This window comes from Chanodichthys erythropterus, chromosome 7 (assembly GCF_024489055.1).
Source record: "Chanodichthys erythropterus isolate Z2021 chromosome 7, ASM2448905v1, whole genome shotgun sequence".
NCBI classification, from domain to species: domain Eukaryota; kingdom Metazoa; phylum Chordata; class Actinopteri; order Cypriniformes; family Xenocyprididae; genus Chanodichthys; species Chanodichthys erythropterus.
Window position 1 is genome coordinate 24,013,922 of NC_090227.1, and position 24,716 is coordinate 24,038,637.

At 35.4% G+C, this 24,716-nt stretch overlaps 1 protein-coding gene across 1 annotated transcript in view; it reads left to right on the forward strand.

The window, feature by feature from the left end:
- Positions 1–24,508, forward strand: part of si (sucrase-isomaltase) — an 85,453-nt gene extending 60,945 nt beyond the window's left edge. The window contains exons 32-48 of the mRNA XM_067389930.1: positions 110–241; positions 1,722–1,838; positions 2,987–3,049; positions 3,554–3,670; positions 4,021–4,111; positions 4,239–4,377; positions 4,474–4,607; positions 6,020–6,054; positions 6,297–6,413; positions 16,142–16,290; positions 16,854–16,938; positions 17,780–17,836; positions 18,029–18,153; positions 18,974–19,062; positions 20,796–20,845; positions 21,475–21,636; positions 23,473–24,508. Of these exons, the coding sequence (XP_067246031.1) occupies positions 110–241; positions 1,722–1,838; positions 2,987–3,049; positions 3,554–3,670; positions 4,021–4,111; positions 4,239–4,377; positions 4,474–4,607; positions 6,020–6,054; positions 6,297–6,413; positions 16,142–16,290; positions 16,854–16,938; positions 17,780–17,836; positions 18,029–18,153; positions 18,974–19,062; positions 20,796–20,845; positions 21,475–21,636; positions 23,473–23,550 (1,740 nt within the window). The 3' untranslated portion in view covers positions 23,551–24,508. The remainder of the gene's footprint in view (positions 1–109; positions 242–1,721; positions 1,839–2,986; positions 3,050–3,553; positions 3,671–4,020; positions 4,112–4,238; positions 4,378–4,473; positions 4,608–6,019; positions 6,055–6,296; positions 6,414–16,141; positions 16,291–16,853; positions 16,939–17,779; positions 17,837–18,028; positions 18,154–18,973; positions 19,063–20,795; positions 20,846–21,474; positions 21,637–23,472) is intronic.
- The last annotated feature ends 208 nt before the right edge of the window (positions 24,509–24,716 follow it).

The following is a 24,716-nucleotide window of genomic DNA, read 5'->3' on the forward strand; positions in this document are numbered from 1 at the left end:
GTTTCAGCCCAAAGCATTGCTTATTTTTTCAGTAATTATTCAATAATTAACTTGGAACTTCACATTCAGATTTTAATGATCATAATATTTGACCTTTGATCCCTTAAAGGATGTGCAATATGCAGACATTGACTATATGGAGAGGCAGATGGACTTTACGCTGGATGAAAAGAACTTCAAGGGACTGCCAGCTCTGGTGGACCAAATGAGGGCTGAGGGGATGCGTTTTATCTTCATTTTGGTACGAACAGTTCTCAATTACTGGAAAACAAAGTTGTTATCATAAAGTGGTAATGGATGTTTGGCTGTAATGAGCAGAGCAGAGTTTATAAATATGGATTGATGTAGTCTTGACATCAGTCTGGTCTTCTTATTCTGGCCAGGAGCATGCAGTGAGATTTATTCTGTACCTTACCTTAGGAAAAAGTTTATTCAAGTGTGCTATTAGAATACTTCTTTTAAACTAAAAGTTAAAAAGTATACTTTCAGTCTACTTTATATGTACATACTTTAAACATACTTTATGCACTTTTCAGAATTGCACTTAAGTATACTTGACTTATACTGACAGAAAAGTGTAAATACATTTGGACTATACATGTAGGCTACCCAATCTTTTGATCGAGATATACTTAAAAGTATAATTAAGTATTCATAGTATACTTGGCTTGTAGTTGTTTAATCTTTTGACTAAGCAGCCTATTAAATACTTTTTTTTCACATAGTTTTACATACTGTCTTATAAACTTACATTGTTTGAAAATATTGATTTATAAAGAGAACAGAAGTGTTCCTAATTCTGAGTATCTTAATTTTTTTTTAAGGAAAGTCCACTGGTAGTGTACATAGAAATTTACTTCAAATCTACTTTACACTTTCCACGCCACTGACTGAATTTTCCGGCTATCCGTGTTTTCATTGTTATATAGTACGGGGGCGCTATTAAGTATCTTCTAGTATAGAATCTCCAGATCAAAACACAGGTGGGGGTGTTGATGGACACAATCTACTCCATCTGTGTTTTGATCATCGCTCTGAAGTCTGATCTGGATATTGACTTTGACAAAAATGTATTTTTTCTCAGCTTTTTTAATTTTTGTATTTTTTATTTATTTATTTATTTATTTATTTATTTATTTATTTATTTATTTTTATTTTTTTATGAAACTTACCCACAATTAAGTGTTGATAAAAAGGGATGCATGAAGCTAGAATTTTTTTTTTTTTAATGGAAAGAGTTAAAGTACAGTTAAAGGTATATTTCAAGTATAGCAAAATGAATACCTAATAGTATACTTAAGTGCAAAAATAATGTATAAATAGTAAACTATAAATATGATGTTATGTTCACTTAAAGAGAAGTTATAAGTATACTTGTAGTATAACACTACTAAATGTGCTGCAAGTATTAAAATAGCAAACTACTTGTATACTTGCAAGTTAACTTATAGTACAGATACAGTACAAATGAGAAACATATTTGTGAACTAGTCATGCACTTAAAGTTTACTACTGTTACACTTATAGTACACTTAAACGTATAATTTTATATACTAAAAAGTGGGCCAATTTAGTCCCAAGCAGTATTGCAATAGTACACTTACAAGTTTACTACTAGTACATTGATATTAGTATACTTATTTTATCAAATGAATTTGAAGTATACTTCTTTTTCATAAGGGTTGTCAGAGCTACATGTTTTATTTGTTTGTGTGCTTCAGGACCCGGCTATAGCAGCCAATGAGACAGAAGACTACCCTGCATTTCGACTCGGGATGGAACAAGACGTTTTCATCAAATGGCCTCCTGAGCTCAGCAGTGACATTGTGTGGGGAAAGGTATGGCAAACGCAAAGAGGAACATTATTGATTGTGTCAATACCTCATAGTTTTGTTGACAATATATTTTTGTAACAAATGTGATTCTTTAGGATAAACCCCTTGAGATGCATCATCTTGTTTTCAAGAGGGTCCTAAATTTCTGAACTTTGGGGTCCTTCAGTACCTTTCATACTGTGGCTTTTAAAACATTGGTGTGCATTAGGGACATATATTTTGATTATCTACACAACAAGAAAACAATCAACAACAGGATGCCTGATAAGATGGAAATAAAGAAAGATTGCCATTGCTCAGTGAATGATATTATCATATACAAATTTTTCATATACAAAAACGTAATTAAAAACAAACAAACAAAAACAAAAAAAAAAACGCCTCAGGTTCGTTTTTTTGGTTTGACGCACCACATTAAAAACTGGCTGACCAATGAGATTGGCACTTTTGTTCACGTGCCTGGAGCTGCTGAAGTTACAGTAAAACACGACTTGGTGGCGCTCAAGCACAAAATGGTCTTGCCAAGCACACATTGATACCAAGACGACGAAGAGTAAGTAAGTAGAAAAGGAAGACCCCTACAAACAGTTCTTGGCCACACCAATAGATGTGTATTATATGCCATTTTTGTATAGATTGTATTATATGCCATTTATTACACGAAAAACATCTCAAAAAACACTGGTGATAAGCGTAATAATCACAATAATCGACCCCGGCCTTCCATTGTCAATTGCGCTCTCTTCTGTTGCGTGTTCTCAATCTGGCAACCCACGTGAGTTTCAAGTCTGTTAAGGAGGGGATGGGGGAAACAACTCTCTCCAATATTTTGAATTTGGACTGCATTACCAATTTCAACCGCTAGCTTTCAATATCACATACTGCACCTCTAAGGGGATTTCACAAAAGACAATTAAGTGATAATGAAGACACTTCAGGAAATAAAGGAAGTATAAATTAATCACAGAATAAAATCATATTCCCAAGAAATATTGATTTTGTTTGGAACATTTTCATTATAGAGAACCTGTTTATCTAATGTTTTAAGACATAGTATGAAGGGGACATGTATTGTACTACAAGCAGGAATGATCCTTTATTTTAGCCTATACTGAAACACAGATTTTAGCTATTGTTTCTGTCCATCATAGGTGTGGCCTGACTATCCCAATATCACTGTGGACAATTCCTTGGACTGGGATACTCAAGTAGAGGTATCTGCCACCCCACCCCCATCTCTTTATCTTTCTATCTCACTTTAATCAGAGAACCATACATCTTTTCTCTCGTTCCCACATAGTCAAGTCTATTCATACTGAAATCATCAGTACAATGGACTATAATTGCAAATGCAGTCAAAAGAGATGAGTGTGACATCTTAGAATTCTATCAGTCAATCGGCATGTAGAAGACAAGCTATCTGTCAATGAGCACATTGTAATATACTGCTAGTATTATATTATATTATATCACCCACTAGTATATCTACCAATCAGCATGTAGCAAACAAACTCATTTCATCTTATCAGAACATATCAGACTCACTGCTATAAAAGTGAATCAGCACATTATTATTTAAACAAATTATCGTGTTGTTGTTTAACTACTGTAATATCCAATCAGCACACACTGGAGCAATGGTTAAAGCACTTTGTGGAAGTGTAGTAATGGTTAAAGCACAATTATAAAAATGTCTTTTTCATTTCATCAACTTTCAGCGATTCAGAGCTTTCGTGGCATTCCCTGATTTCTTCAAGGACAGCACAGCAAAGTGGTGGCAGGATCAGATTAAAGACTTTTACAACAACATCACTAAGTTTGACGGACTTTGGATCGTGAGTGCTTTGTCTCTTTTTTTTTTTTTTTTTTAATGTCGGAATGCAAAGTAAAGAAATTTCAATAATTACAATTGTGCAAGATGTTCTTTGAGGACATCTGTGTTCACATTTGTTGCTCTTGAAACAACATACCCTAACCATAACCATTAAATAAAGTCAAATGTGAAATATTAGATTCATAACAATGCTGCTGAAACCGAATCAGAAAAACATCCTATGTGAGAAAGTCATGGTGAGCATGCAATGAGTGAAGGTTTAGCATAGCCACAGCCACTGTCTATGCATTTATGCGTATAATCACTGTTTCCTCTTTTGCCTTCATTGTCATTCTGATTTCCTTTCTGAAGGACATGAATGAGCCAGCCAGTTTTGTGCATGGCACAGTTGGAGGAAATTGTCTAGGGGATCCCAATTTGGAAAATCCTCCGTATATGCCCCGTAAGTTTGAATGAAAGCGTCCTGATGTGTATACATGGCTGGAGAGATTTTACAACACAGATGGTCAACCTGTATTTAGCACTGTGCATCTGAAATTAATCTGCATACTGTTAATACTTATTCTCAGCACTGGAGTCCATGCAAAGAGGTCTGAACCATAAGACTTTATGCATGAACAGCCAACAGATCCTTGCTGATGGCACTCCTGTCAAACATTATGATGTCCACAACTTGTACGGCTGGTCTCACACGGAACCCACTTACAAGTGAGTTTTCTGTTCCTCCATATTCACTAATGTATTTATTTCTTGGCTTTCTGGAATGAGTTTTAATTTCTATGTGTGTTTATGTGTATGCCACAGTGCTTTGCTTAGTACCACTGGCAAGAGAGGTGTCGTTATTACCCGTTCAACATACCCATCTAGTGGTCGGTGGGCAGGACATTGGCTGGGAGACAACTACTCTGCCTGGGACCAGCTTCTGAAGTCCATCATAGGTATGAGTTTATACAGGGCACCCTGTTGAATTAAATGGTTTTCCATATCAGGACATATTAAAAATCATCTGGTCCTTGACAGGTCTTACAATTTGGAAAATAAAACCTCAGATGAACAACAACACATGCCATATCACACTGTGTCATTATTTATTTAACAAAAACTAGGAAAAAATGGAAAAACCATGGGTGAAAAACTAAGGACATCCTTATAGTTTCATTAGGATTTAAGAGGGTAAGTAGCAGTCAGGTGCTGCTAATCAAATGTCTTTGATTAATCGATCATCAGCAAGTGTGAGCACCTCTATAAAAGCTGAAGTTTTGGCAGTTTGCTGGTCTGGAGCCTTCAGGCGTGTGTTAACAAAATACTAAGGAGGAAAGACATCAGCAATGATCTTAGAGAAGCAATTGCTGCTGCCATCATTCTGGGAAGTGTTATACGGCCATTTCCGAACAATTTGAAGTCCATTATTCTACAGTGAGGAAGATTATTCACAAGTGGAAACAGACACCAGCAAATGTCCCAGCAAATTCACCCCAAGATCAGAGAGTGTAATTCACAGAGAAACAACAGACAACCCAAGAACTATTACCCAGACTAGACAGGCCTCAGTTAACATGTTAATGATAAAGTTCATGACAGTACAATTAGAAAAAGACTGAACAAGTATGGCTTGTTTGGAAGGGTTGCCAGGAGAAAGCCTCTTCTCTCTAAAAAAACATGGCAGCAAGACAAGTTGCATCTGAACAAACCATAAGACTTCCGGAGCAATGTCCTTTGGACAGACAAGACCAAAGTGGAGATATTTGGCCATAAATCACAGTGCCAAGTTTGGTGAAAACCAAACACAGCATATCAGAACAAAACCCTCATACCAAAAGTCAAGCATGCTGGTGGAGGGGTGATGATTTTGGGCTTGTTTTGCAGCCATGGGGCCTGGGAACATCACAGTCATTGAGTTGACCATGAACTCTTCTGTAGTATTCTAGAGTCAAATGTGAGGCCATCCGCCCGACACCTAAAACTTGGCCAAAATTGGGTCCTGCAACTAGACAATGATCTGAGGATCACCAGCAAATCAGAATGGTTGAAAAAGAAAAGAATAAAGGTGTTGCAGTGGCCCAGTCAAAGTCCAGACCTCATTCCGACTAAAAATCTGTGCATAGACACAAACATCAGAGAACTGAAGCAACATTTTAAAGAAGAATTATTATGTCCTGATACTGAAAACCATGGAATTCAATAGAGTGTCCCAACTTTTTCACATATTATAAACATCTGTTTTGTCCTTGCATATTATTCTTGAACCACCTCCATTAAATTGCTGTTTTTTTGTGTTGAACAATGTCTACTGTACAGTACAGTGTATAAACTGAAAACCAATCTCCCTCTCTCTCATTCTGTCTTTCAGGCATGATGGAGTTCAGCATATTTGGCATCTCTTATGTAAGTGCCTCTCCCGTCCTACCGCAGCACTTGCTATTGATTTTTCATTTGTGCTTTATTTCCTATCAAACAATGTTTTAGTTCATTTGGGTGCATTACACTAGCATGTAGCCATTACACTGACTCGAGAGTTTATTTATTAATGTTTTGTAGTTGGCCCTGTTTTTACAGAGATCTATAATCGTGTTTCTCTCTCTATGTCTCCTTCCCCTTTTCGTTCTCCCTTTCTGCTTGTGTTTCAGACGGGTGCTGATATCTGTGGCTTCTTTAACCCTGCCGAATACGAGATGTGCTTGCGTTGGATGCAGCTTGGAGCTTTCTACCCATTCTCCAGAAACCACAACACTATATACATGCCAGTAAGAACACATACAGCACCTTTTTTTGGACAGATTTTTTTTTTTTTTTTTTATTGGTGTGAACCAAAACAAATATCATATTTTAGGCTTATATATGAGTTTAGTCAGTCAAATTGTGACAGACCTCTTTTAAAAACTCTCATGTTTTAAATCACGTTGAAATAATGTTTGCATCTGAAAAAGGGAATTTTGCAAAAAAAAAAAAAAAGCAGTTTAAAATGTATTAAAAAAAGCAAAAACTCCTTGCTTGTTATAGTGCTGTACAATAATAATAATAATATAATAATAATAATCATCATAATGTTGATGATGAATAGAATACAATTTATTATTATAAAACAAAATAAGAAATAGTACTATTGTAATATTTCACTATAACGAAAGAGTATTTAAAAGAAATAATAATAATAATAATTTTATTTTACAGTACACCTTTTGCAATACTAACTACAATACTAAAATGTATCGCTGTCTTTATTTCTTAATTTTCAAATTAAACAATCTATATACTTATTTAATTAAATTGCAGCCTTTACTATTTGAGAATTTTACAATCACGAAAAGCAAGATAATCTTGCACATCTAGAAATTTGATCTGACAGAAAATTATTGGACATGTGGCAGTTGACATGTGAGGCCATTGTTCAGCAGACAGTGTGAAATGGACCCTTAATTGAGACTTATATGGTGTTAAGCCTGATAATCACTGACACTGAGTGACAGGCATCAAAATACAGGGTGAAACAAGATATTGTTACTGTACAGACAGCCATGACAACTTCTTACATGAACGCTTGTCTGTGTGGCGCCCTGAGGGAGTATGAAAATGATCTGTAAATCCCTGCGACAGACAGCAGTCCATCACGATGCCCCAAAACTCGCGGCGGCACTTGAAAAGGGCCCCCCACACCGGTTGCTGACTAATATTTGGGATCCGTAGACAGGTGGGCTGTCAGGTATTCACTCTGGCACTTGTTTAAAATGTGACCTTTGCAAGTGCTGGGACCTGTCACAAAAATCCAATAAGCCCAAGGAGTGAGTGGGATCGATATGGCGTGGGGAAAATTCTTCAGTGAGTGGACGTGGCAGCTTTTTTGCTAACAGATTCATTTGGGGGTATAATTAAATGCTCAAAGTTATCCAGAACCCTTTTGGGCTTCAATCATTTAAAAATGAATTGCTAATGGGTGATTAAACAAAGGACGAACAAAACAAAAATAGAGTTTGGAGCAGAAGTGTAGTCTAAAAATCCTAAAGGATTGTGCACAGAATGCCCTAAAGGATCCTGTAGCTCAGGTGGTGGAGCATGGGACACAAATGGTCTGTCAAAATGAATAAATGTAAATGTAATTCAATGGGAATCAAATGCGATTCTTCTAGATAAATAGAAAATCCTTGTTGATCTTATTTTTATTCTTTTTTGGTCTTTAGAGTTCTAGAGTTGTTGAAAGTTGTTTTATTTTTCTTTATTTTTATTTTTACCCGAATCCTACTTATATTGTATTGGAATAATGTCTTGCTACTGAACGGTTCTGTAGCGAAATCTGTAGGGAAACTCTGGGATTTGTAAAATCCAGAAGGATTTTCTTTACATTTCTTTTGCTATCATACAACATCTTTTTATCCATGTTGGTAATTATAATAGACCTTTTGGGAACAAGATATTGGGAACTAAAAGATCAAGTTTTTGTTTTGTGTTATTTTGGAAGCATATATGAATTCAGATTAGAATCCTTCAGGATTGCTTCCAAATTATAATAGAAATTGGAGAGTTGGAGATATAGTGTTTGCTATCTACTCCCTATATGTTTGTTATCTCTGTCTTGAATTGAGAATCTTTTGAAATATAAGAGGTCATTGTACTATTAAAATATTCTTTAAGTTTCAGAACTCAAAACTTCCTCATTAGTCAAAAAATTGCTTTTATTGAAACCAAGCTACCAAAATGACTTGTTTTGGATTTTGTCTCAGTATGATGTCATAGTGCGAGGAAAGACCAATGCCTACTTCAACATCATCATTAACCCTTAAATGCATACCTCGGGTCTTTAGTGACCCAGGACGTCATTCACTATCCTTCATTTTTTAAAGTTAGACATCAACCTTCTTGGTATTCCTCAATCAATTCATTATAAAGAATATAACAAGAAAAAAATCCAAAAATTATAAAATAATGCTTATTTTTTGTATTCATTTTTTGTAAAAATTGTATAGGGTCGCAAACGACCCAAGGTGTGTATGAGTGTACGTATATTTTTTCTGCACAACAATAATTGAATCTTAGATGACGGAATAAGTGCAGTTCACCTTTATTGTCTGAAACGCAATGCTGAAGTGACGACTCATTCAGACAGAAAACGAAATAATAAAACAAACATGAAATGGCTCAGCGATTTACTGCAGAACAAGTACTAAACGCAATCAAATATGACTGTCACTGTCACTGGATGAATCTGGTGAAGCTGTTAGCGATCAAAATATTGATTTTGAAGATGTTGAAAATTATATAGTTTTGAGAATACGTTTGAGATCGCGAATGGGCTCATATTCATGACCTCAAACATAAAAATAGCCCATTATTTGCTGAATTTACTGGGAAATGAGCTCTGACGAGGACAGTGATGATGGCATAAAACATCTGCTCAAACGGAGCCCTTTCAAGCTCCAAAAGGTAACAAAATACAATTTATTTTATTCTTCTGTAATTGTTACTCTAATATCAGAGGAGTTTTATATTATCGCGACAGGTAGAGATCCTTCCGTGTTAGATATAGATCCGGGTCGATAAAGACCCGAATATGTAAGAATGATTGGCGAAACAGTCATGCATTTAAGGGTTAAGAAAGCATGAATGAACTTTTATTTTGAAAGAAATCCAGATCACGTCAGTAAGACACTGTTAGTTTTTCTCGCTTCATTTTACTGCTGATTCATTTTTTTGCTCTCTTTAGGGATACGGAAGCCGAGAGATTTTTCAACAATGGCTGTGTCCCAATTCAGGAGCTGCACCCTTCAAAGGCTGCATACATCATCGAGGCAGTCTCATTTAAGAAAAATAACCATTAGATTGCAACGTAAGAAAGAAATTACACTATTTTACACCTCATAATGAATATCAGTCAATTTTATTACGGTTACTTTTCTTAAATATGACATCCTTGATGACGTATGCAGCCTTCAAATGTGACCTCCGGAGGACGCAGCATCTGAAATGAGATGCAGCTCCTGTAAACAAAGCAGTGTGTTTTTGGTTGTGAGGGAAAGATTACTTTTTTCAGCTTCCCAAAGAACCCAGCGTTAAGGGAACAGAGGATGAAGTTTGTTTTTCCGAGGCAGCAACGGAGTTGTGCATGTATGTTTGTTTGTTCCCGTGAATTGATGAATGCTTTGTAAAAGTCCCAGTTTGGTGCTGGATTTGCAGATCAGGGACGGTGAGTAAAGCTGCAACAGATGTCTATGTTTTGTTGGGAATTGGCACACAAGTGCATATACTCTATATGTAGAGTAACAAAAGCTTAAACAACCCCCCTTTAACAAGACGCAGTTTGGCGCAGGCTTCTCAGAGAGACTGAAAATAAAAGATGATGCTGTGTCGACTATATTAAATCCATGCCATGACCCCTTTAAACAAAATGGCGAAAAGGGATAAGAAAAAAAAAAAAAACATTTGTGAAATATTAGATGTAGTCCTTTGGGATTTTGGCTGGGGTATGAAAAAGAAAAACACAAAAGTAAAAATGCTAACAAAAACGCTTTTAAAATAGCATGATATGTATTAATTCTAGTGTTAGACACGCACTGACAGTGACCAGGGAATTTAGAGGGCTTTATTAAGACAAAAGTGCACAATAGTGCTTGCAAGACAGCATGTCTGCATTTTTTTTTTTTTTCTGCTTTTATTCTGCCGAGTCATTCACTTGTACCGGTGTGGATGTGCCCTCTGCGTGTCTCAATGACAGTTCCAATAAGAAACTGTCCTCAGCTCGCCTCTACCCGGATGTATTTATCCCTGCATGTCCCCTTGGTGCTGTAATTACCCCTCCAAGATGTCATTAGCTTTAATGTGGCTACAGAGGCAAATGGAAGGTCACCCAGAGACAGGATGGAGGGCGTCAAGGTGGCCTGAATTACAAAGTAATAGAGAGAAAGACATGTCAGATATTGAATAAGAGACAGAGACACACTTAATGAAATCAAAAAAGGGAGTTTTTGGAAGCTTTTAGTCTGTGTCTAAGATCATCTATATGGTAACGTACTCTTGAAAGTTTGATAAATTCACTTTTTTTTTTCTTTTGCCGGAAACTGACTAATATTAATGACCACATTTTTGTCAGATAATGAAAATGGTTCATGGCTTTGATGTAAACTAAAGCCTACTAGCTATTTAAAAAAGGGACAAGCTCCAGCTCCAACTTCCTGTTTTAATAGGAAGTGTTTGCCCAAGTGAGTAAAATAGGGTAATCCTAAAAAGCACCATGGGAGCAGACATGACATAATTTGCACAGAAAGGAAAACAAAAGAGGAGGGAGTTAACAGATGAACAGACTCCGAAAGAAGTTTGAAAAGACCACCTTATTTACTCCTAATGTCTGGCAAAGTCAGTTGCCAGTGCAAATGTTCCCTCTGATGCCAGCTGCCAGAGAGAGAGAGAGACCAGCTTCTGCAAAGAGGGTCATAATTCTTAGGCTCCTGCCAAGGCTTCCAAGTTCGGCTGTCTCTCCATCATGCTAAGTCACATGCTAATGGAGTCAGAGAGCAGTACATTTGGAATAATTTGGCTTTTTGTCTGTAAGAAGCAGTTAGCTCTAACAAGAGGAAGGTCTAGTTCATTCAAACACTTTAACACTGAGATATTAGCTTTACTATTAGGAGAAGGAGTTTTTTCTGTGCGGAAGAGATGAGAAAATACTACAGGTTCTACAGGTCAAAAGGGCAAGAACAATATAGGCCTACAGTACTCAGTGTGTTTACTAAGCCTAGCATCACTATTATTATTTCTCAATAGTTAAGGTTCGGTCTTTTGAACAAATTAAATTTAGCACAAGTTGTCCCACACAGTTACAATAGTATATGTTAAGTTGTAAATTGGTAAAGTCTTCTAAATTTGATAAAAAATTTGGATTATTTTTTAATTTTCTGTTATATATATATATATATATATATATATATATATATATATATATATATATATATATATATATATATATATATATATATATATATATATAATAAAATAAACTGTATAATTTATTTCAGTTAACATGTATCTTATATCAAGTAACAGCATTTTTTATCGTTTTAGTTTTAGTATACTAAGCATTGTCCTAAAAATTTCACATTTGTGCTTCCTGCTCAAAAATGTAAATTTTGTGCTTATTGCCTGCAAAATTATGTAATTTTTTTTATGGTCAAAAGGAAAAAAAAGACTGTATATGTTATATATTTAGCATAATTTTACTAATGTATGTATTGAACCTTAAACAACAACTTTTAATGGATCATGTTCATATACAAAATAATTTTCTTAAAGTATTTTTGTGTCTAAAACCCAGTTTTAAACTCATTTAAATATCCTTAAAACAAGACCAATTTATCTAAGAAGTAAAACTGCATAAGATATCAAGGTTCGTTTTCAGTTAATTCATCTTTAATATAAAGTTATTTTGTCTTGAGGCAATGGCATATTTTTTTCACTTCTTTTAATCATGAGCAGGTGGAAGACAAATCTGTCAATAATTATTAGATAATTTAGATACATTTTCTGAAAGCAAGCCTTAATATTTCACAAAGTTTTGCTTATCATCTAAATGTGTCTGGTTTAAAGGATGTTTACAGGACATGAACAGTCATTTTTATAACATACAACTTTCCCCTTTTCAACTTTTTTGTTAATTTCTTTATTCTAGCTTTATCCATTCTTTTTTTTTTTTTTTTATCATCACTTGAATGTTGGTAAGTTTCATTCAAAAAACAATCATGTTTTTGTCAAAGACTATGGGCCCTATAATACACCCGGCGCAATGCGACGCAAGGCGCAGCGCAAGTGTGTTTGCTAGTTTGCGTCCGGCGCCGTTCGCGTTTTCCCGTTCAGCGCCACGTCCTTAAATTAGTAATGCATTTGCGCCAGTTAGTGCGCCCATGGGCGTGCTGGTCTAAAAAAGAAGTGTGTTCAGGCGCATTGCTATTTTAAGGAGCTGAAAATAGACTGCGCCATAGACCAACTCAAACCTGGTCTAAAGTCAGTGGCGCAATATTTTTTTGTTAGAGCGCGTTGGTAGAAACTGCACCTCTGGGCGCGTCCACAGTGCGCGTTGACTTTGCTTATTACACACAGGGATACGCATCGCACAAATATGCCAAATATTAAAAACAAAAGGATTACAGTGTAAAAGAATATTATTGTGCAGGCTACATAAATATAAAAATGTAATGATGAATAGTCATTGTGTGTATTAGAATTAGGATACCTATTTTCAATTCAGCCTATTGCTACTTATAATGATGAACGAAACTGGCTAATTAATTGAACAATCCTGCCAATACACACATATATATTAACTGACTCATCGCGCAGAGCTATTTGAAAGCCTGCATCCAACGTAGACGACTGAAAGATTGACTGGCCACTTAACAATTTCAGCAAAACATCACTTGTTGAACTCCTCAGTTGAATCGGTGTGTTTAATAAGTCAGTGTATTTTATAATGTTATGTTATATAATATATAATTATATAATATATATAATGTTATATCCTGCTTGTCCCGTAGATGATCTGCTCGCGCGCTTTAACTTCGCGCACAAGCAGATCAGTTTCTTCGCTTGAAAAGCGTTCAGCTTTTACGCCAACATATTCCGCCATGTAAATAGCAATCCGCCATGGTGCGAGCGCATCTCGCTCTTAAAGGGAATGGGAGATGACACTCTGATTGGTTTATTGAACGTTACGCCCATTACTCATTAAGAGAATAGGGACAACCCATTTCAAAAATGCGCCCCGGCGCACGAACCGTTTTTCCGTCGTTAAAATAGCAAAAGTGGATTTGGACACGCCCTGAGTGCACCTGCGCCGTGCGCTTCACACTTTGCGTTTAGATCGTTAAAATAGGGCCCTATGTCTGGATTGGATTCAGAACAATGATCAAAACATAAACCTCACAGATTGCTTCTATTAACACCCCCAAAGCTTGAACAGTCCTATACCTATTCTTGGGTTTGACAATTAATTTGCTAACATTAGGCATTTTTTTATTTATATGCTGTTTAATCTTTGATGATTGCATTATCTTACATTTGCATAAGCACGTTTCTATCGCTTACTTGTTTTTAGATCTGGAGATTCTGTACTATATTTAAGAAGATGCATAATAGTGCCCCCTACTATATAACAGTGAAAACATGGATTGCCGGTGTTGTGCTAAATTTCGACTCCCTGCTAGATTATTACCCTATTCGTTGAAGCTGCTACCTGATTGCCTAATCCTAACCCCATCCCCCAATCCTAACCCAAACTTACTTATACTAGGGGCCTACAGCACCGGCAAATATTTCAAGTGATAAATGAAAGAAAATTCCATCAGTGGCGAGGAAAGAACTAAGTGTTAGCATGCACGCATTAGTGGACAGACCTGCGAACGTGTGGTACTTGAGAAATAATTATCAGATATGGTTCACCTTTATATCTATGAGCACATTAACTCACACCCACCGCTCTTAACACCACTCATTGTGAGCACTAGACCCACGTACAGGCCGCCAAAGGGGGCAAACTGTTTCTCTGTCTGGCAGACAATTAACATTCTGCCTGTATATGGAGTCAGATGCTCACATATACACGGGCACAGATGCTCAGTGTGGTGTATGGTTACGTCTGGATTCAGCAGGACACAGCTGTACACATTTGAATCATACAAAAATAGTTCTGGGCTAAAGTATTTATTCCCATGGTATCATAATGGATAATCCTGGAAATGTGGTGTTGTTCCAGACTGATCTGTTTGCAACTGGATCATAAATGAATCGATTTATTGAGATAATACACATCTTTACTGAAATTTTGATATTAACACTATCTGTTACATTTATGTTGCTATATATTCCAGATGTCTTTAAACATTTGAATACCAAGAACCTCTAAATATGATTTCTAAAATATTATTGTAGCTATATTTTTAAAAAATGCAATTAAAAGATTAGTTGACTTGATAATGATAATTTACTCACCCCCATGCCATCCAAGATGTTTATGTCTTTCTTTCTTCAGTTGAAAAGAAATTAAGGTTTTTGAGAAAAACATCACAGGATTTTTCTCCATATAGTGGACTTCAACGGGGTACAATGGGTTGAAGTTCCAAATTGCAGTTTCAAAGCAGCTTCAACGGGCGAAGCGATCATTTTCTAAAAATAAATAAAATATATATACTTTTTAACCACAAATGCTCGTCTTCCACTAACTCTGAGATGTGCCACGCATTACGTAATCACATTGGAAAGGTCACGTATGACATTGGCAAAAGTACCAATCCAGTATCTACAAGGCAAACATGCAAAGACTAAACCAAACACCCTTTACAAAAAAAGGTAAAACAACGATGTCGGACAATTTTGAAGTTGGAAGAGAAAATGACATGGAGTTGTTCGCTCTACTGCAGTACTTCCACCTTCATCATGCGTGACCTTTCCAATGTGATTACGTAATGCGTGGCGCATTTGTGGTTAGGAAGTATATAATTTTTTTTTTTTTTAGAAAATTACCAATCGTTTCACTAGACAAGACCTTTATTTCTTGCCTGGGTTCATGTAAAGCCCTTTGAAGCTGCATTGAAACTGCAATATGGACCTTCAACACCAATGGAGTCCACTATATAGAGAAAACCTTAATTTCTTTTCTACTGAAGAAAAAAAGACATGAACATCTTGGATGACATAGGGGTGTGTAAATTATCAGGAAATTTAATTCTGAAGTCAACTAATCCTTTAATAAAATTATTGAACTAGCTTAAGGCAAAACTAATGAGAAAAACATTCATAAAAATATATCACCAATAAACAACAAAACTACTTTAGCATGTACATTGCAAGGAACGTAAAAATAAAGGTCCCAATAAAAGGGTTTTTGCAGAGATGCCATTGAAGACACATTTTTCGGTTCCCTAAAAACCTTTCAATCAACTTTTTCTTAGTTTGAAGAACATTTGAAGAGTTTCGTTGCAAAACGAGATAACTCCGTTTTTTTTTAATTTTTCAAAAATCTTGTTTTGGTTGTGCATTCCAATTAATATCAATTCAACTGCAGTTGGTTTGTTTTGATTTAAACCTTCATAACTTAAAAAATACAGCTAAGTAGCACCATAAAACAAAATAATAACATAATAACATAATAATAAACATGTTTTGACAAATGTTAAAAACGGAGTTATCTCCTTTTGCAACGAAACTCTTCATTTTAATAATACTTAAGAACCTTTTTTTCACTATAAAGAATCTTTTGTGAAATAAAAAGGTTCCATGGATGTGAAAGATTCTTCATTTAATCAGAGATGCCAGTGAAGAACCTTGATTAAAGAATAGAATACTAGAAACCACTTGGAACCACCCAGAACAATCACTTAATGCTCTAGCAACATATCAAACACTGTAGTAACAAGGTTTGCAGGAGAACCCATTCACATTTTCTTCAGAAGTAGTGTTGAGTATTTATAATCTCATGAGTTTTTGTGATCTTTCACAGAGGCAGGATCCTGTGGCCTGGGGAACGGAGTTTGCTGGTATGTCTCGTGATGTGCTGAATATTCGCTATACCCTCCTGCCATATTTGAACACACTGATGTATGAAGCTCATGTTTACGGAAACACTGTGGTCAGACCCATGCTGCACGAGTGAGTGTCTACCAGTACTTCTGTTTCTGAATAGTTCACCAAAAATTAAAATCATTTTGTCATAATTTGCTCACCTTCATATTATTACTAAACCATGATGTTTACCAGAAATAATGTTCACGCTATTCTTTTTTCCATATAATAAAAGGTAACAATGCCTATGAGGAAATGATGACAATGATGAAAAAAAGAAAAAAACATTTTTGTGTGAACTATCCCTTTAAGACCTTCATTTATGTTCTGCTCCTCAGTTTCCCTCCAAATATATCTTCATTACACCATCTTTTCTTTCTGACACTATTTTCAGTCCATCCTCTCGTTTCAATTACATTTCCCCCCAAAGCATCATAGGAATGACTAATCAGAACTTGGGCCAAATTCTCTGTCTGTGTATTGGTCTTATGTTCCTGTATTTAAATTTTTTTTTAGCCTGCTTTGATATTGTTGCTCTTCACTTTCCTGTTGTCCTGTGTAACCTTCCTCTTCCACTCTGTTTTTAGCAGCCTGATCTATTGGACTGAATGTTCACTGCTAACTGGTCTCTGCTGTGTTCTGTAATGTAGGTTTGTCACTGATGAAACCACATGGAGCATCGACAGGCAGTTCCTCTGGGGTCCTGCCCTTCTGATCACACCTGCTTTGGACCAGGTATAATCACAAAAACACCTTGGCTACACTTTATTTTTTTATTTATTTATTTATTTATTTTTAAATGCTACAGCACTAAAAGTGGTTCTTGGCTCATAATCATAGGGGAACCACTTTTGGTGCTATGTAGCACCATATCTTTAAAGGTGCTCTACAGCACCTTTGTCAAATGGTGCTATTTAGAACCCATAAGAGGTGCCATATCGCATTTTATTTATTTAACAAAAATGGGGCTAAACAGCACCAACAGTGGTTCTTTGGCTTGTAAAGAACCTTTAAATGGGCTTAACGGGTTCTTTGTATGGCAGTGATGATATATAGCACCTTAACCACCCCAAAGAACCACTGAAGAACCGCTGAAGAACCATACAGGGGCTTAACAGGTTCTGTATACGGTAGCGGTGCTATATAGCATCTCAGTCATCCCAAAGAACCAGTGAAGAACTGCTGAAGAACCACTGAAGCACCAAGGTTTGGTGCTATACAGCACTTAAAGTGGATCCCCTATGATTATCAATGTCAATGAACCACTTTTAGTACTATACAGCACCATTTTTTTTTTTTTTTTTTATGCAATCCTAAGTATCTTGTCATTTGTTTTGAGGTTTGTTCACTAAACCTTATAAATGATGCCCCTGAACTGACCCACATATTAAAAAAAAAGTTATTTTTAATTTATTATATTTATTTCTATTTTGTAATGAAATATATATGTAGTGTTTTTTAAATAAATTAGGAAGCCTTTTAATATGTCAATCAGTAAAGAGAAATTGTCAGTTCTTTTCAGTGTTGTTTGTGTTGTTATTTATTATTTTTTTCTCATTGGTTTTGTTTTGTGAAGGGCGTTACTGTTGTCAGGGGCTACGTGCCAAATGCCCGCTGGTACGATTACCACACGGTAAGCATTTTATCAGCATGCAAGTAAGCATTTTATTAGCAAACATGCAAATCTTTATTAGCAAGATTTTATTAGCATGTCAATTAAACAACCAGTCATAATGCAGCTGGCTTCCAAACAATTTCAACCTGCTGTACTTTGTCCTCTATATATTGGTGTCTCTTATCTGCTTGTATGTGATTTATCATCCAGGGTAAAGTTGTTGGAGTACGAGGACAGTTTGTGGATATGGATGCACCATTAGCGAAAATTAACCTGCACGTAAGAGGAGGCTATATCCTGCCCTGGCAGAAACCAGAGAATAACACACACTACAGGTGAAGAAGCTACCCTGCATCTTTATTAAATGACTTGTTTAATCTATAATTGGGACATTTTTCTATAGCTGCATAGTATTTTTTTCCACTCTCAAAAGTGTCTCTTACAAAACAACCAGTTAATTTTCTTTCATATTTCCATTTTCAACCCTCTCTGTGTCTTTAAGGCCATGTTCACACTGTCATTTTTTGGGATTGACAACCATATTTACTTACAGGTGTGAATCTCGAAATGTGCCGTTCACACAGCAACGTACAGTAGCGTCTGAAACACTGCCTGTATGAACATGCAACGAGAGTCAAGACGGTGATCAACGTAATATTAAAGATGACGACGTCAATAAAACTGAAAAGTCTTATCACTTTTGACATGACAAGAGACCAATTGAACCGCAAGTGTATCCATTCAAACTTAATTATCCAACAGCAGCATGTAAACACGCGATAGCCGGAGTCTTTAACCGCTGCAATCACGTGTCACGTCCTGTTCACACATCGCAAAAATTCCGAGAATGTGGTTGTGAGTCCTAAAAATTTATATAGAATATATCGTTTTTATGTAGAGTTTTACGAATGCGGTTGTCACACCCATAAATAACCATACCGTGTGTGAACACAACCGTGTTAATAAGGACTGACAACCATATTCTGCTGCTGTGTGAACGTGGCCTCAGAGTTCATACTGTTGTTTAATCAAGATGACCAAGATTCTGAACATTGAATAAGTAGTATTATTATGTAAATGTAGGTGTTTATGTGTTTATGGTTGTGATGTCGCAACACAAATGTAGTTTTCATTATTTTGTGCTTTTTCTTGTAGTCGTCAGAATCCTCTGGGTCTGCTCGTTGCTCTTGATGATGCAGGTTCAGCACATGGATCCCTGTTCTGGGATGATGGAGAGGGAATCGGTGGGTTATGTTTGTGTGTACAGGAATGGGAATTGTGAGGAATTGAATGGTTTTGATTTAACTTGATAATTCCAGTTCCATTAAAGGTGCCCTAGATTCAAAAATTTAATTTTCAGTACATGGAAATGACATACAGTGAGTCTCAAACTCCATTGTTTCCTCCTCCTTATATAAATCTAATTTGTTTAAACGACTTCCGAGGAACAGGCGAATTTCAACATAACACCGACTGTTACATATCAGTCGGCGTGTACGCCCCCAATATTTGCATATGCCAGCCAATGTTCAATGCATTAGACAAGGGCAGCCAGTATTAACGTCTGGATCTGCACAGCTGAATCATCAGACTAGGTAAGCAAGCAAGAACAGTAGCGAAAAATAGCAGATGGAGCAATAATAATTGACATGATCATTGATATCATGATATTTTTAGTGATGTTTGTAAATTGTCTTTCTAAATGTTTCGTTAGCATGTTGCTAATGTACTGTTAAATGTGGTTAAAGTTATCATCGTTTCTGACTGTATTCACGGAGATAAGAGCCGTCACTATTTTCATTTTTAAACACTTGCAGTCTGTATAATTCATAAACACAACTTCATTCTTTATAAATCTCTCCAACAGTGTGTAATGTTAGCATTAGCCACAGAGCACTATCAAACTCATTCAGAATCAAATGTAAAAATCCAAATAAATACTATACTTACACGATTAGACATGTTGCATGACGAGATCCATTTTGAGGGTTATATTAGCTGTGTGAACTTTATGGTGTTTAAGGCAAGCGCAAACTCTTGGGGCGTGGAGCACGTGATTTAAAGGGGCCGCGTACCCTGAATCGGCACATTTATAATGATAGGCAGTTAAAAAAAACTAATAACAAAAGAAACTATGGGGTATTTTGAGCTGAAACTTCACAGACACATTCAGGGGACACTTAAGACTTATATTACATCTTTTGAAAATGTGTTCTTCGGCACCTTTAATGATTTCTTCAACCCAGACTCATATGACAAATGTGCCTCTGGCAACATTTCTGCTAAATGATATTATGCTGATTCTTGCACCGTTGCACAGCACTTTCAAAGTAAAATGTCCAGTGAGTGGCTCTAAAAGCACATTCAGTTCAGTGGTTGTTGTACGTATTGCAGAAGTGGCACTAAAAGATTAATTTTCAATCGTGTTTGAAAATAACGTTCCATACTTAAACCTAACCAATAAGAGTTAACAAAAGAAAACGTGAGATAAAACCAAAAATTTTTTCTTTGCATCGCAAGTGCAATAAGGTGTGCTAACGTGCAAGTTTACTACATCAGAAAAGCCATACATATGGAGCTGGTTACGTGATGTGAATATCAAATCATGCACAAAACATTTTAAGGTCATCATAACATAATGTTGAAAATAAGTCTGTATTAAACAATAATCTGTAATCATATATTTGTAATCATAATTTGTGTGAAAAGGAATGCAAGTTGTTGGTCTTTTACTTCCATTAGTATTCATTTCAACATATAATTTAGAGATTAACTTATGTTGGATTTATTACATTTTCCTCAATACTATTACTGATAACATATTTTAATGTAAGATCTCATCAGCATTTGAAGCAATAAAATAAAACTGCGTTTTTAATATGTATATTTATATATCAGTTTGTGACTTAGAAATGTGTTTTAAAAAATGGTCCTTTCCTGTTCTCATCTTAATCTTTTTTTCCTTTTTTCCTTTCAGATACTGTTCAGAACAAGCGTTTCCTCTTGACAACTTTCGATGTTTCTTCGGTATGTTCATATGTTTTGAAGAAAGCTATGTCTGCAGTTCTTTCAGATTTATTTGAATTGTTGGCATGCACAGTTGCCATTTAATCCTATAGGGAATCCAAGATTGTCCATCTCACTTGAAGCCAAACATCTGTGGCCACTCTCTATTTCGAAACTAAATTCACATCCAAAACTATTTTATGCTGTAGCAGCTCAAGGCCACTTGGCCCAGGTCAGAGCTCTCTGGACTTCATGTGGGTTTGATGTCATATGTGGTGAGATTATTTGAGCGGTGGGGAAAAAACACGGCCCTACGGAGTTGAGAACTGTTTGTAAACGAGGTCAAACTCAACTAGTTTGAGTTGTCTCGGCACAGGTGTTACATTAAGACTGAAACAACACAGTTTTCTGTTGTTTTTCATTCTGTTCTAGTCAGATCTAAATGGGTGTATCTCAAGAAACGGGTCATATGTTTGTAGTATTATTATTGTAGTATATAATTAAGTACATTTCCCCCCACAAATATTCATTAATATAATGTATCCGTATGTTTTACTGTTAGTTATTGTCACTTGCAATAGCATTTTTGCTCGTACTGTAAATATGCATCTGTGTGTATCTTGTGTAACAGTTGTGCTGTGTGTTTTTAGGGTGTTCTTACTAACACGGTTACCACAGATGGTCTGGCCGAGGCTGACAGGTTGACCCTGGGTGAGGTGAAGGTTTGGGGTGTAACAGGGCCCATCACTGGTGTTACCATGACTGTGGCTGGGAAGCCTGATGCCACCTTAATTTTCACATATAATGCTGAGGTGAGATGCTTCATGCAAACATACTTTAATCATTGAAACTTTAAGAACCACTGATACTATAATGAGGATATATTTATATATTTAGCCCCTAGAATGTGACTTTTACCTGGGTAGCCCTGCCAAAACCGCGGATTTTACCCCTCCGTGAAATGCGTTTGGGCTAGTTTTAGGCTAGTTTTGAGTAGCAGTTGGGTGGGTTTTGATGTAAAAACCTGGCAACCCTGATCACAATGTTTAAAACTATAAAATATATTATAAATATAAAATTGAAATTTAATAATTATGTAATACATGTAATTATTTTTCTATGGAATGTTTAAAATGAAAAAAAAAAAAAAATATATATATATATATATATATATATATATATATATATATATATATATATATATATATATATATATATATATATATATATATATATATATATATATATATATATAAGTGATTTTCAACTTTTCATTTGGAATACACATTTAAATTTCATGAAAATATCCTCGTCATGTTTCACCCCAAAATCAATTCAAAGAAATATGAAAATCTATTTTATTTAAAATTATTTATAAATTTTGAAAGAGATTTTAATATTTTAATGTTAACTTAATATGTTAAGATATATTATTTTCATAACAATTATATTATTTAAATAAAAATATTATTTATAACCCATGATTATTATGCATCATGGAAGTGTATGTTTGCCAGCCCACCTTCAAATTGTGCTTTTTAATTTTTTTTTAAAATTAAAATTTTTTTTAAACTATTTGTTTGCTGCCTTTCATTGATCCTCGTCATATTTTACCCTAAAATCAATACAAAGAAATACAATATATTTTATTTAAAATTATTTGCATGTTTTTTTTTTAAAGATATTTTAATTCAATTAAGCAATTAAGTCTTAAGTTTTTTTTTTTTTTTTTTTTTTTTTTTGGGTACATTTATAAAAGCTACTTAAATGTCCTAATTTAACTAAGGCCTAATCCTGGCTTAGTCTAAGCCCTGTCTGTGAAACCCGGCATATATTATTTAAATAGAAAATTATTTATATTGTTTATAATAATATTCAAATTATTATGCATCATGAAAGTATGTTTGCCACCTTTAAATTATGCTGAAAACAATAAAAAAAAATATATATTTTTTTTATTACAGTAATGATAATCACTATAATAGCTAAGAATAAGAATAATTTCAAAGCTAAATATCTGAATGCATTCGCCTAATTGATTCCTCCTTGTATTTTGTAAGCAGTGAGCTTGATGAAATACAGAGAGGAGTTTACATTCTCCTGGGCTGCTTAAAAAGAGATGCCTTTAAAAAGTTGTGTGCGCATCGGCCGCATTGTTTCTATTAATAAGAATGCAGGCATGAGCTCCAGAGACTGAGATTTATACCAGCCATGAGAAAAATCGGGGGGGGGGGGATGACAAAGAAACTGTGTGCATGTGAATCTGAATAACTAGTGTTCCAGCCCACACCAAATCATTTATCTTTCTTAGTATTTCCCGACTGCATAATAAGTCTGAAAGAGGCGAGGCAGCTCCATCTGTCTCCATGCATGCGTTTGCCCTCAGCGGCGTATGTCAGATCAGAGGTGGCATTTTCCAACGATTCGCTCGAACACCATTTATTTTTCTTCATCATGCCATTATGAGGTCACTGATGAAATCAGCCTGTAATCACACAAGAGTTTAAGCTCCTAAAGAGGATTTGTGTAGTAACTGTTGACCATGAGTGTGTGGTTTAGTATTCATTCCATCTGAAAAGTTGCATCACAATCTCCTTTGTGCTATTTTTTTTTTCCTGTTCGAATAATTCTATCTTCCTCTCCTTCAGGTTCAGGAGTTGCTGTTTGACGTAACATCACAATCTCACACCATTGAAAAGTCTTTCACAATCACCTGGAGGACTTAGCTTTGACATGGACATAAGTCTATGGAGTGCCAAGCATGATTATTTCTGTTTATTTATGAACGTTCAGTCAGCTAGTAATTTATTTAGCATTTCCACTAAGAGCGTTTTGTGGTAAATATTTAAAATCTGAAATAATTTCCTCTAATATAAATGTTTTGTTCCCAAAGATACATTGATGTTGTTTTGATTCAGATCACATATTAAAAACTATTCGCGTTTGTGCATTTTTTTGTTTTGTTTTGTTTTTTGTTTTTTTTTAGGCCGAACTTGGAATGTCTAATGCCGGCATTTGAGGAAGTGGGAATATAATGATAACCCTTAATTATCAGCAATCACTGCTTTTTAACGAGAAAACCTCTCAGCGAGGGCTACCTGCCGGGCCCGATTCATGCACGACTACATTTTGATGTAATGATACAATATTCAATTATTCATTCTACAGTAAACATAATGATATCAATTAAGCAACGGAGACTGTAAATTGATTTCTGCTCTAATTGGCAATCATTGCGAGCTGGAAACATGGACGCCGCGGGGAAGGAGGCGTTCACGGTGTGCCTTCGATATTTAGACACTAGCCAAAAACAATGATAATTGAGAACCTTTTTTTTTTTTTTTTTTCATCCGAGTGTGAAACAAGATGGGGCCGTTCTGACTGAGACTTTAATTATTTGGGTTTTCTATTACGCGAAAGGTGTTTATCCCGTATTTAATTAGCAAAGAAAAGGGGTCCTGCATTCTGTTTTTTTTTTTTTTTTTTTTTTTTATAGCAACAATTCTCCTTTAGTTATTCATGAGGAAATGTAAAATTATTCATGGAGTTTATACAAACTTTCAAAACATAAGCTTTGAGTTGTAGCCATAACCATCTGAAGTTCATTGCTGTCCATTAAGCGACATATGAAAGAATTATACAGCTGTAACATGGAGAAAGACTTTAAAACTGCAATAAAGTGATTTAAACCTCAGGAAGGTTGTGACTGATTTGACTTGCTGATTTCATGGTAATATTTGCTTTAATCTCTAAACAAACTTTCTTTTGTTTCTTTCCTGCATACAAGCAAACCAAACATCAATCAAAGTCAGGTGCATTAAAACAATCAATCTGATTTAGATAAATCAAACACAGACAGAGAATGATGTCTTGATTTAACCAACCCTCCAAA